Genomic DNA, 12,041 nt, shown 5'->3' on the forward strand with positions numbered 1-12,041 from the left:
TGTATTTTATTTGTACTCTATACCTGAAGCAAGGTGGAAATGCAAGCTGAATCTTTTTTCTATAATTCTTTCCCTTCCACCCTTTCAAAAATAGCACATATAGAAAACATTGGAACTTTTCATTTCAAAGACCATTACATCAGACTATAAATACCAAACTAGATGCCCTTCATCCTGCTGCTACAATGCAGCCATTTTCTCAGCTTGGGTATATAGATTATCCCTATAGCACACAAATAGCAAACAGAAGCTGGAGGAGGGAAGGAGATAGAGAATACTGTATGCAGGTGGCATGAGGATGTCAGACTAATTTCATCCCCTGAAGGGTTTAGTTTCAGGTATTGTGAAAACCTCCATGTGACAGATTCAGAAAGTCTTTAAAGCAGTGCTGTCCCTTCCAATTACCATTTGCTCACAATTTCCCCAGTACTCAGCCGTTAGTTACAGAAGGGACTTTTAAAATGACAAGCGAACGTCCAGCTGCCATATCTGCTTCACTCAGTCCCATGTCTGACCATTTTTTATGTGATACAGAAGCTAAACTGACTATAAAGATTCTTTCTGAATGACGCATAAAGGTTACAGTAATAAACTGGTTCCCATAACATGTCCTGTCTTTGCGTTATGCATTTTGGCTTCGCTGGCACACAAGAGGTACATTATGGAATGTGATGTTTGATGAAGTCAGTTTTCTGCATACATATCCCTACTCGGAGCTGCAGCTCTAAGGGGTTGCTTGCCATTTGCATCAGTCTGGTTTGGCTGAGGTTCCCTCATGAGCTGCCAGTCCATTAAAAGGAGTGTGAGGATGTCCATGCAGAGTCAGACAACCTGGCTATAGCAGTTTCCCCTTGCATTTCCACGCTGCTGGATACCACTCCCTGCAGAGGGATTTGGACTGATGATGCAGTGGGTAAGGGGACATTACCCCTCAGAAACATGCTTGAAGGCCTGCTGTTCACCTCACTTCCTGGGTTGGCAATGTTTACAGCACTGTTGCTCACCGTCCACAGGCAAGGGTAGTGGCTGGGAAAAAAAGCAGTACAAATTGAATTACCTATTTCAAAGCATTTTCCACCTGCAAGAGATTTACCACAGTAAAGTCAAGTGCATTATCTGCTAAAAGGCAGCTATCGGCATCAAGTTACTGAACTAGATCAGCAATCATCAGACCTGGTGACCTTGGGGAAGGCATGGAGAGAAATACACAAACACATGTGAGGTTTCAAGATTTAAAGATCTTTTTTGCGAATGCTTACAAATTTTAAAGAATTGCAGCTGGTTTTCCTGGCACCTAAATTAGAGAAGAAATGCGTGCATTTATTTTGGGAAAAGAAGGGGAAATACTTGATAATTAATTGACTCTCTGTGTCTAAATTCCATCCATTCCTAGAAGTGTTTGCTACCCTATTAACAATACCTTTACAATAGAACATGAATTAGACTGTTACATCCCTGTATGGGATTAGGATCCTCATTTCATGCAGGAGAACAGTGAGAAATATATAATGAAAAATAATTTGGCTTTAAAATGCTCGCAGACTGTAGACACCAGAGTTCTCTATGGCTCTTCCAAGATCCTGGTTTTCAGCAGTGCTGAGGAAGAACGAAGTTCCCATTGATTTCAGAACAGGAGACAATTAGCTTGTTGGACAGATTTGTCCAGGAACGTTGAATTGGGCACTTAGGACATGTTTCACATCCTGGATACCAGTTAAAGCTTGAAACAAAGTGTGAATCACCAGGGCAGTCCTACAAGCCTCACTGCTCCTAATCACAGTATTTGTTCTGTAGCCTTACCTGGGTCCAGGGCTGGCAGCTCCCTTTGTGTGTGGCGCTGAGAGCAAATTAGTGTGTGGAGAGGATGGCAAAGTCCAGCTGTCATGTCCTGAGAATACCTGGAGATTATTGGTGGAGCTCTCCAACAAATTGACTTTGGGAGGGGAAAAATGAAAAAGTAACAAATAAATCCTCAGCGACTTTTGCAGAGACATTGTCTTAATGGAACACAACATGAGTAGGCCTGAGGAATCGATCTGATAATGAGGTTCCATAAGTAAAAAGATAAAATTCATGGTTTTATTAAGAGAGTAGCAAGGTGCCATTATAATTCCAGGTGTGATATATGAGAAGATACAGCATGATAGACATAGGATATGCCTTTTTGCAAGTCTAATAGTCTTCTCGTTAATGATATTTGCCATATGAGTGACAATGTTTTGATACTTCCTTATAACTTGAGCTTAAATATTTCCATTAAACACAATGCCTTGCTAAATTATAATTAGCAAACAGATCCCTTTATCCTTACTCTTGCTTCTGGCCAATTTCATCTGATTAGAGTGGAATCAATTTCTGGAACTCTGCATTCAGATCTAGAGAGTGAAATAAACTCAAAAGAGATTTTGGTAGTACCAAGATGCCCTCATCTCAAGTCAGCTCCTACCGTGTTCCTAAGGGCTGCTTTGACTCAAGAGCACAAATGTTTTCACGGCATGACATTGAAAGAAAGCTTGCAATGCTCTTTTTGTATAATTAGGAGTTGTACTTTAAGCAAGTTCATTCACCCTCATTTATAATTAACAGTTTCAGTGCACCCAGCTCTTTGTACCTACTTTTTGCTGTCTTAACCATACTTTGTGCATGCAAATTCAGTGCAGATTGTTACACACTTACGCTCTTTCCTAGCCTCAGCTCTTGCTTGTTTTAATGCTTATCCTAACCTAAGGCAAGGGTCAGACAGGCAGAGCATCTGTTCCTTGCAAGCTAAGCAGCATTAAAGTTGTACCTGTAGGGGAATGATTTCTCTGCATGTAGGAAGGTGGGTACGGAGCAGGCCGGTGCCCTCGCAGTGCTGAATATCGCTCGTAGCCATGGGGAGTGTGTGAAGCTGCCAGAGGCAAAGGTCCAGTGTACTGATAATTAGAGCTTCCTGATGCACACGTTGTATCTGGGTTGGAAATCACCCAGCCACCCACTTTGAGGGGAGAGAGAGAAGAAAAATTTATTGTATTTAAACACTGCAATACGATAAAGAAAGTAACCAGCCTTCTTGCAGAATCACCTATGCCTCAGAAACACCAAGCAGAGTCCAGAATACTGCTTTATGGAACAACTGGCAATTAAAAAAGGCCCCAAACCACCAACCCCCCCAAAACCCCCAAAACACTAACCCTAAAAAACAAGACCTGAAAACAACTAACAGGAAATGTCACAAACATCAAAGAACAAATGAAAGAAAAACTGACTATTAAAACAAACACCAGCTCTGCTTCCCCCATTTTTTTACCTGTTCACCCATGGAAAGTAATTTTATGGGTGACAAAAATATTCACAGTTACAAATACGAAACAAATGGAGGAGAAAGCCTTAAAAATGTCATACAGCATCTTGATTCTAATACTTTTAATACTGAAAAGTAGATCATAAGCAGAATGATTCCTCTGCAGAAACTGTTGCAATATTTCCTACTGTGAGGTTTCTTCAATCTTCTTTACTTTTTTAAAGGATTCCTCTCTATGAACATAATTCAGGACCCAGTGAATGACTGGTGTGATCCAGTTAAGTAAGTCCCAGGTTCCCAGCACCTATCATATCACACAAATCTTCTAGCTGACATGAATAAAATCTCCCAGTGAGAATATGTCATATGTTGACCTTCAGAGACTGTTTCTGGAGCATCCTTGGGATGGTTTCTGAAAAGCAAAATACTTAGTAGTAAAACTTCTCATTGAGAAATGATAAAAGAAAGTTAAAAACAGAGCTATTCACTAAAAAAAAAAAAAAAAAAAAACAAAGAAAAAATAAAAGTAATTTTAAAAGGAGTGAAGTCCATCTTCTTTAACCACTTGATACACAGCAGTAGATTTTTCTGCAGTCTGCCATAAGGGAAGCAGGAACTTATGTTTCATAGCATACATTAAAATGTTGCTAATTTTATGCCAAGATCAAGGGTTGAACCCAGAATTCTAAATCTACCTGTGGGCATGGTTCCTGATTGCATGAACAGCCTCAGCCTGGCCTGGCCTCCTGCCCAGACCAAAGCAGGGCTGTGTGCCACCTGCTCAGCCAGGCAAGCCCAAGTCAGCAGTCCCCCCCCATGGCTGGAAACCCCGATGCTGAGACACAGCAGGTTTTTAAGTGGTGAGAGGAACGGAAAGAAATACAGACTCTCTTGCAGGTACGTAGGACACTTCATGTCTGAAGGGGGCCTACAAGGATGCTGGAGAGAGACTCTTCAGGAGGGACTGCAACAATAGGACAAGGGGTAATGGGTTTAAACTTAAGCAGGGGAGATTCAGATTAGATGTAAGGAAGAAGTTCTTTACTGTGAGGGTGCTGAGGCACTGGAACAGGTTGCCCAGAGAAGTGTTAAGTGCTCCATCCCTGGCAGTGTTCAAGGCCAGCTTGGACAGAGCCTTTTGAGACATGGCCTAGCACGAGGTGTTCCTGCCCATGGCAGGGGGGTTGGAACTTGATGATCTTAAGGGCCTTTCCAACCCTAACTATTCTGTGATTCTATGTGTCAGAAGACATAGGCAGGTCCAGACAAAATTTATTAGCAATTATAGATTGGAATGCATAATTTGGATGTCCCTCTGCAGTAGCAGGGAAGAGGAAAGTAAAACTTTGAAAAACAAACTAGGATTTGTTTCCAGTGGAAGCATCTCTAGTATCTTATCTAGCTAGCACCTACAGGTTACTTTAAATAAGCACATCATACATTATTGCACAGATTTAATAGTAGCAGTGTAGTTAAATTACAGTCACAGTGCAACTGCACTTAAGTTTTGTTTTAAGACACCTGCATTTAACTATTGTTCTCCCCAAGCTATTAAATTTTGGGATTCACTGGAGTGCAAGTACAATGTAGTGAACTCACATGGTATATAACATTACTGGGGTAGTTCACACCATCTCCTCTCAGACTTCCTGTGTAGACAGTGCTAAGCCCTAAGATCCCCAAGAGGATATTCACTCACTTCAGACCCTATTGTAATAATTATATATAGAGTCTCTCCACTAATATCAGTGGAATGACTCTAGATTTAAGGCAGCAGAAACAAGATTAAGTTATATAATGTATCTTTTGTGTATCTAATGTATATAATGTATCTATTGTGATGCCACAGTTTTTTAGGACATCAGCAGTAAAATGCTACAGAAGCAAAAAAATCTGTACTCACCTTTCTTTTGCATCCAGGAAGGCTTTGGCAAAGGGATTATACTTGATTTTGAGAGCTGTTATCTTGAGTTTACAGAAAACAAGGCATGTTAGTGAAGGAACAGAAACTTGACAAAACATGTTCCAGAGTAATATAAGTGGAGCTGCCTAACAAAACCCGCATGTTTTCCACGGCTGGTTAGGAGAGAGCTTTGCTCATTGCAGAGTGCTTTGTACTGATCAGTGCCACAGGCAGAACATCAACTGAGGCGGCCTAGTGACATGTTCTAGTCTGGCAAATTCTGTGGGAGGGTGGACCCTTTCAAGGGAGTTTAAACACTGAACTCCTACCAAGTATGAATCAAATCTGCAGCAACAGTAGCTAAGGGATGTGGCACGTCAGTTAGCAGTTGCAGCAGTCCAAAGCATCTCCCAATTACAGTTTGGGGGTTAAGAATAAATTTTCCCATGGAATGTTGTGCTGTTCTGCAGTTGTATATATTATAAGGAGTGGGAAGTTAATAGGGCTGTCATTATAACTGTCAGTCATTGCTGGAGAAAGATACTGGACTTGACTATATTTCTTTTTTCCAGTATGGGATTGGGATGCTAGGACAGATGGACCAGTCTGGAATAGCTGTGGCAGGATATTAAGCTAGACCTGGCTTAGTACTGCAGCCAGACACTAGATTAGACAATGTTCTACTCCAGAGAGAAGACAGAGTATTAGACTGGATGGACCATTACACCTCATGAGGCCAGTGGGGAAACAAGAGAAGGCATGCTGATCTCGTAGTCAATAAGATTTAATACATCTCATCAATGGTAACCAAGAGCACAGTGTGGCATCCACCTACCTCTTCATTTTGGTAGGCCGTCACAGCTATGAACTGTGTCTCAGGGAAGGAACAGTTCATCACCATCCGGTGGGGGCCTCCTACTCGAACTATGTGTACCTGAGGCTCATATTTATGCAGGGAGTTCAACATTATCTGCAGAAAACAAAACAGCGAGACAGACCCCAGTGCCACTTTGGTATCCCACAGCTGCTCCTTTGCTCTAGCTCTGTAATAGACCAGATGTCACTGCTAAAGTCAGTGATTACTGGGAGCAGAAGTGCAGGTGCTGCCTTCTCTTCTCATGAACCACAGGGCTGAACAGAATGAGACTTCACTGGAATTGGATTTAAAGCTTTTGATCTGGCAGCATTAGTGAATATTTGTGCTGGCAGCTGTGGTCTTCAAAACATTGGGCTTCCACTGCACTAGAGGCTGTTGAAACAGTTAAAGGGCAATCCCTGTCCTGCTTCTGCTGCCTGAAAGACTCAGAATCACCATCACAAAAATCAGGACAGGAGGGAGCTGAGACAGTCACCTAGTCATCTTTCTGAGCAAGATGAAGTGTATCTAAACAAGTCTTGGTAGTCGTCTCTATCCTGTTTTTTTATTTAGTGACTTTTGCTTGGGCTTTTCTCATATGGCTTTTCCTCCCCTGCTTTCTACTTCACTGTATGGACATATCACATTCCCCTGTTTTTTCCCCAGGGTCTCTTTGACCCTTCAAGTTGGCTTTCTGTAGCTTTTTTACTCCCATGCATACTTCTGTGAGACCTTTGACTTTTCTAAAGGTCCTGGATACAGGACAAGAATTTGCAAATTCAGATCCTCTCCTATGCTCCACAATAAATTTTGTGTGCTGATTCCATGTGTGACTTGGGAAAAGTCAGGTCATGTTTGTGTTCTCCAGTCTGTAAATAAGAGATAATTTCCTACCTAATTAGGGTACTAAGCTTATGGAAGTACCTCAAAACGTAATGGAAATAACAGATAGAGAACATATACTATTTACATGAAAGAAACTGATTCTAGGATGACAAGTATCATCCAATGTAGGAGCTTTGTACAAAGCAAACAAGCAAACAAAAGGTCTTGTGCAACATTTTACCTTTAGATGCATCATCAAAAAATAAAATATGAAACAAAATTAATTTTCCTGTTTGCATTTTTAAGGGGTTCAAAGAGAAAGTCACTTATTTCTGGTACATGTGGTTTCTTTCCAAAGACCAACCCTGATTCAATAGAATATTGATAATTATCATGATGCAAAAGCAGACATAGTAATTATTTCATTTAGGAGCAGCCTTTTATTCTGCTATCTGACTCCTGCCAACATTCCACTTATACCAAACAACATGGGGGAACACAACAAAAACCTAATACCCGTGACCATTTTTTCCCCTTTTCTCTGAAGTCCTATGTAAAAATCCCCAGCACACAAGACCAACTCTGAAAAGCCCCCCGATGATTAAGTAAACCACAGCACTCTGTCTCTCTTAACATCAAGAAGTCCATTAAAATCTGAAAGCGCCAATTAAGGCCTGTTTATTCCTGTTTACATTTGGCCTCCAGAGAATAATTGGCATCTGTGGGTGAAGAGGCCTGTAAGGGCCTCTATAATTACATAAATGCACCCTTGATATTTCTTGATTGGTAGGTGCTTGCAATTGAAGCCAAGAGGTGTATGGGGAAACATCAGGCCATACCTGCCCACTCCCATTGAGCTTGTTGGTAAGTTTGACTTTGCTGAAGGAAATAGCAGCTTTCATCCAATGGGCCCCAAAGTTGGGAGAGTCTGGGTGGATGTAGACGCAGCTGTGGTTTGGTGGCTCTGGCTTCCCAGCTGGCACCCATTCTCCATTTACGTACTTCCAGCGGTGGCCATCAGTGGGGGCAAAGTCCAGCAGGAAGGAATACATGGCATTTGGGTCTAAGCCGGACACGCTGATCTTCAAAACAGGGAACATCCGCCTGGCCATGAAACAAAAAAGGGGGACACCACTGGAACTGGTTTTGAAGCACTCTCCTTAATATATATGTGACCAGATTCTCACAGATCAGGTCATTGTGAAAAACATCCTCCCTCTGTCTAGTTGAAGAAGTCTCTTTAAGATTAATCCTTCGTTTTATTTCAATAATTTAGGAAAAAAACATATTCTCGCTAAAGCAGGACACTAAGGTCTTGATCATGCCAAGAGTTATGAACAGAATGAACTGTGTATAGCATCAGCAGAGTCCATGGGATCTGGACATGCTAAATACATCCTTAGGTGTGGGAAAAGAAGCATGAACAGGGCAAGAGATGAAAATGGCTGACAAGGTGGAGCTGAACCACAGATGCACTGCATTAACTGTAGAATTCTATTATAAAGTGCACTTCTTTGGTGCTTAGACTCCCTCAGCACACACTCCCATGCTCTGGCAAGTGTCTGAGTCCCACTTGGTCTGACTATGGCTATATCCTCCGAGATCAGCCTGCAGTCTCCAGCAGTCAGGCCATAATCCCAACTAGGTATTCTTCAGATAAATTTATTGACCATGCAATTCTATACAAAAGGTTTTTCTCCCTTCCCTTGAAGGGATCGTCATATTCTGTCATTTTGTGAGTAAAGTCAGTCCCTTCCCTCTGTCACTTCCTATGGTTCTTATGTTAATCCCCCAGATCCCCCACTTGAGTAATGATTTCCAGGTAGTGCTATCATAAATACCCTAATAAGTCTGCTACATTTTCCTTGTCTAAAAATACTTCTTTACTTTATCAGGATTGTGACAGGTTAGTCTGGCATGACTGAAATTTAGTAGAATGCCTTTTTATCTCATTTTCATTGTTTTCCACATACTTCATTACTCTTTCCTTCAAAATACATCCTCAGTTCTTATTCTGGTGATATACTTAGAAGTCTGCAGTTAGCTGAAATGTGTTTTCTGCCTGTCCTAAGTGCAAGCATTCTCATACTGTCTTACCACCATTAAACAAATCTTCAGTTTGAGAAGTTAAAATCCTTGCCATTAGACCTTGCGCACCTGGCAGTTTTTCCAGTAAATTGATCCAATCCTTCCATGTTCCCTGACCTCATCAGCTTGATCAGGTGGTTCTACTTTTAGTTCCACCTTAAATGCAATGTTGTCCTTCACTAAGCAATAAATATCTATCATCAAGTCTTCCTACCCTCTCGAGCATTTAAAAAATGCACAAGAAGTCCTGCCTTTGTTTAGTTTTGCAAAAATGAGCCTTTTGCTCTTAAAGGTCCAGTGTCACCTTTTCTCAATCTCCTTTTAATTATTATTTTCTCTTTTGTAAAGGAGATTTGTGCAGTTCACAGCTAGATTTTCAGCAGTTTTCTGCCTGTCCCGGTACTTGTGATCCATATCACACAGCTCTGAATTAGCATCTCAGTGCCTGAAATTCTGCAGCAATAGTTAGTAGGGCTCCAACAGTTTCAGGAACTGGGGAGAAAATTGTGATCAGCAGAATAGAGGAGTCTTCCAACAAAGGTATCCTGTTCACTAAATTTCTTAACTTGTCAACAAATATGCGTCTTTCCAGTGGAAGATTATTACAGCTGTTATGTATAACCTCCTACATTCTTCCACAAGAAGAGGCCTCTCTGTCCCAGACACCTCTGTACTGACCTCTCCTGGCAACCGCCATTTTGCCACACCACATTTTTATGCATAAGCCAGGGAATCTTCAAACTCCTTTTCTTGGTGGGTACAGAGAAACTGGATACACCAAGCAACCACAGCAACTGCCTGTGGTCCATGGCCATGGGGCTAAGGTAAGGTGGCTCTTTAGGCTTGTGTAGGTAGCAGCACAAGGTACCCAAAATAGACAGCAAAGGAACTCCAGGCTCCAAAAGGACACAAGCCTCTGCCCCTGTAGCCATACTCTCCCGTGACACCCAACTGCAGACTGCTAACAGTAACATCCCACTCACCACCTACTTTTCTGGATACCTTTATATAGTTCTTGCTGTATACATTCATCACCTTCTGCTGACAGGAGACAGGATTTGAGAAATTTGAGATTTTTACTCGAATTACAAATCCTTGATGATGTAGGGCCTATGCAGCACTGAGGAAGATATATTGAACTATGATCTTTCTCACTAAATAGAAGCTTAGCCAGGGATTTATATGCTATTTTTAAGGCGTCTTTCTGGCCAGGATGCACCAGCTGTCAAACAGGGATGTGATTAAAAGTGTGGATGCATTGCTTCCTGCAAGGCCTAGGCCCCGTACAATCAGTCCTCAATATTTAGCTGAAATTGAAGTGGAGGGGAAAATACATCCATGTGAAAATCTAGTATCACTAGGTTTCTCAGAACTATTTGTGTTACATACAGACTGTTAATTCCTTTGCCGGCAATGCAGACTTCCTTGCCTTTCTGCTTGTGAGGCTTGAATGTATCCCCGGAAGGCTCTAGACTAATGCCAAAAGAGAATATTGTCATTATCAACTCTAACCTCCCGTGTCACAGAGATTATAGCACTTTGGTGCATTAACCTGCTTCACATGCAGTTAACCTCTGCCTCACCCGGACCAGCATGTCTTGACTGTACAGATTCTAATGATGAAAAACTTACCACCTCGCTTGTGCTAAGTGGCTTTACTATGAAAAACTACATTTGTCTGTCTTTTAGCATGGCAAATGATGATTTCTCCTTATTTGCTTCAGTCAGAATGTTTGTTTCAATGACCAGGTAGGTTCACATGTGACCTCCATTACTGAAATAGTTGAGCACTTCAGCCTCTTCAGTTTATTTAGAGCAGATCTGCTACAATTACTCCACAGTACAGAACTTGAGTGGGAAGGTGTTTGATATCAAACTTGAATGTGTAGTACTAGTAAAGCTGCCTTAGCATTTAAGCCTGGAAAGGGTTTCACTCCCCCACTCACATTTGCCTGCATTGATCCATATTCAAGATGTGCAGAGGGGAACAGTGGCACCTTCCTGCCTCTGGGCAAAGCCTCAGCATGCTGCATAGCTGATACGGTATAAACACAGAGCAGTTTATATCGAAGCACCATCTGAATATAGTAAATCCGAGCAAAATAGGAGACTGATTCCCACAACATCAGCTGCAGCTACTGGGATGTATTTTGTGGCATAGCATGCTGTTTAATTGCACTGAAGTATATCCTGTTCAGAATATATCTCTCTTCCCTGTGTACCTAAGCATATTGCTATGGCAGGTGGTTATTATAATGAAGTTTGATATGGAGACATATTTATGTGTTAACACGGAAGTTGGTTCATCTAATTATGACATTTTGGGACCCTCAGTACCAATTAGAGATGACTGTCACAGCAGAGAGAATTGTGTATGCTAGAATTTGACCCTCGAGGATCACTAATCAATCAGCCTTTCATGCTCTCCTATGCTCCTGTATCAGGTTTCAGTTTAATTTCTGAATTTTGCCAACAATGTGTCTGCACAAACTGTCTTAGTTTTCACACACAGAACTTCAGACTGGCTGTTCCTGTTAATTGAAGCACACAGTTTTCAAAAGTATTCATATGCCATTCAGGAAGAATCACTGAGTAAGTCCTATTGATTTAAGCAGCAGCAGAATTAGGTCAATATTTTTTCTATTGAGAATCCCTCTGGAGACAATCACTGAAGTATCTTGAACCTGAAAAAACTCGCACTCCATAGAAACTGTCTCAAGTTCGTCTCCTTTTGAACTGCATGGAGTTGCTCAGAGAGCTTTGCTGCAGGCCACTCTCGGCATTCCTTTTTTTAATGAGCTCATGCGTTTGTTACGGAAGATACTTTCAGAAATGCAAGAGATCCTTTTTCATAGTCCCTGATGCTAGAGTGACTTTGTTAAAAGGATTTATGCAGATGACAGTGTGACATACTTTTATAATTTTTTATTTTGAGATGACTGTAGTTTGATCATAAAGAATCTATTCTTGTCCCCACTGACATCACTAGAGCTGTCACTGGCTTTAGGAAAAATAGGATCAAGCTGATGAGGAGTTTACAAATAAGAACAAAGAAAAATAAGGGAGTTTACAAATGAAATAAAATG

General features: G+C 41.3%; 1 protein-coding gene across 1 annotated transcript in view; it reads right to left on the reverse strand.

Moving 5' to 3' along the window:
* TBX19 (T-box transcription factor 19) overlaps nt 1-12,041 on the reverse strand; it is a 24,991-nt gene continuing 12,950 nt past the window's right edge. Inside the window, exons 3-9 of the mRNA XM_057413028.1 lie at nt 7,707-7,971; nt 6,022-6,156; nt 5,187-5,248; nt 3,658-3,695; nt 2,789-2,977; nt 1,801-1,933; nt 1-1,026 (exon numbers count right to left, since the gene is read on the reverse strand). Of these exons, the coding sequence (XP_057269011.1) occupies nt 792-1,026; nt 1,801-1,933; nt 2,789-2,977; nt 3,658-3,695; nt 5,187-5,248; nt 6,022-6,156; nt 7,707-7,971 (1,057 nt within the window). The 3' untranslated portion in view covers nt 1-791. The remainder of the gene's footprint in view (nt 1,027-1,800; nt 1,934-2,788; nt 2,978-3,657; nt 3,696-5,186; nt 5,249-6,021; nt 6,157-7,706; nt 7,972-12,041) is intronic.

The sequence above is a fragment of the Pezoporus wallicus genome, unplaced genomic scaffold, assembly GCF_028554395.1.
Source record: "Pezoporus wallicus isolate ANWC-B61680 ecotype Strahan unplaced genomic scaffold, APGP_CSIRO_Pwel_v1 contig_6484, whole genome shotgun sequence".
In the NCBI taxonomy this organism is placed as follows: Eukaryota; Metazoa; Chordata; class Aves; order Psittaciformes; family Psittacidae; genus Pezoporus; species Pezoporus wallicus.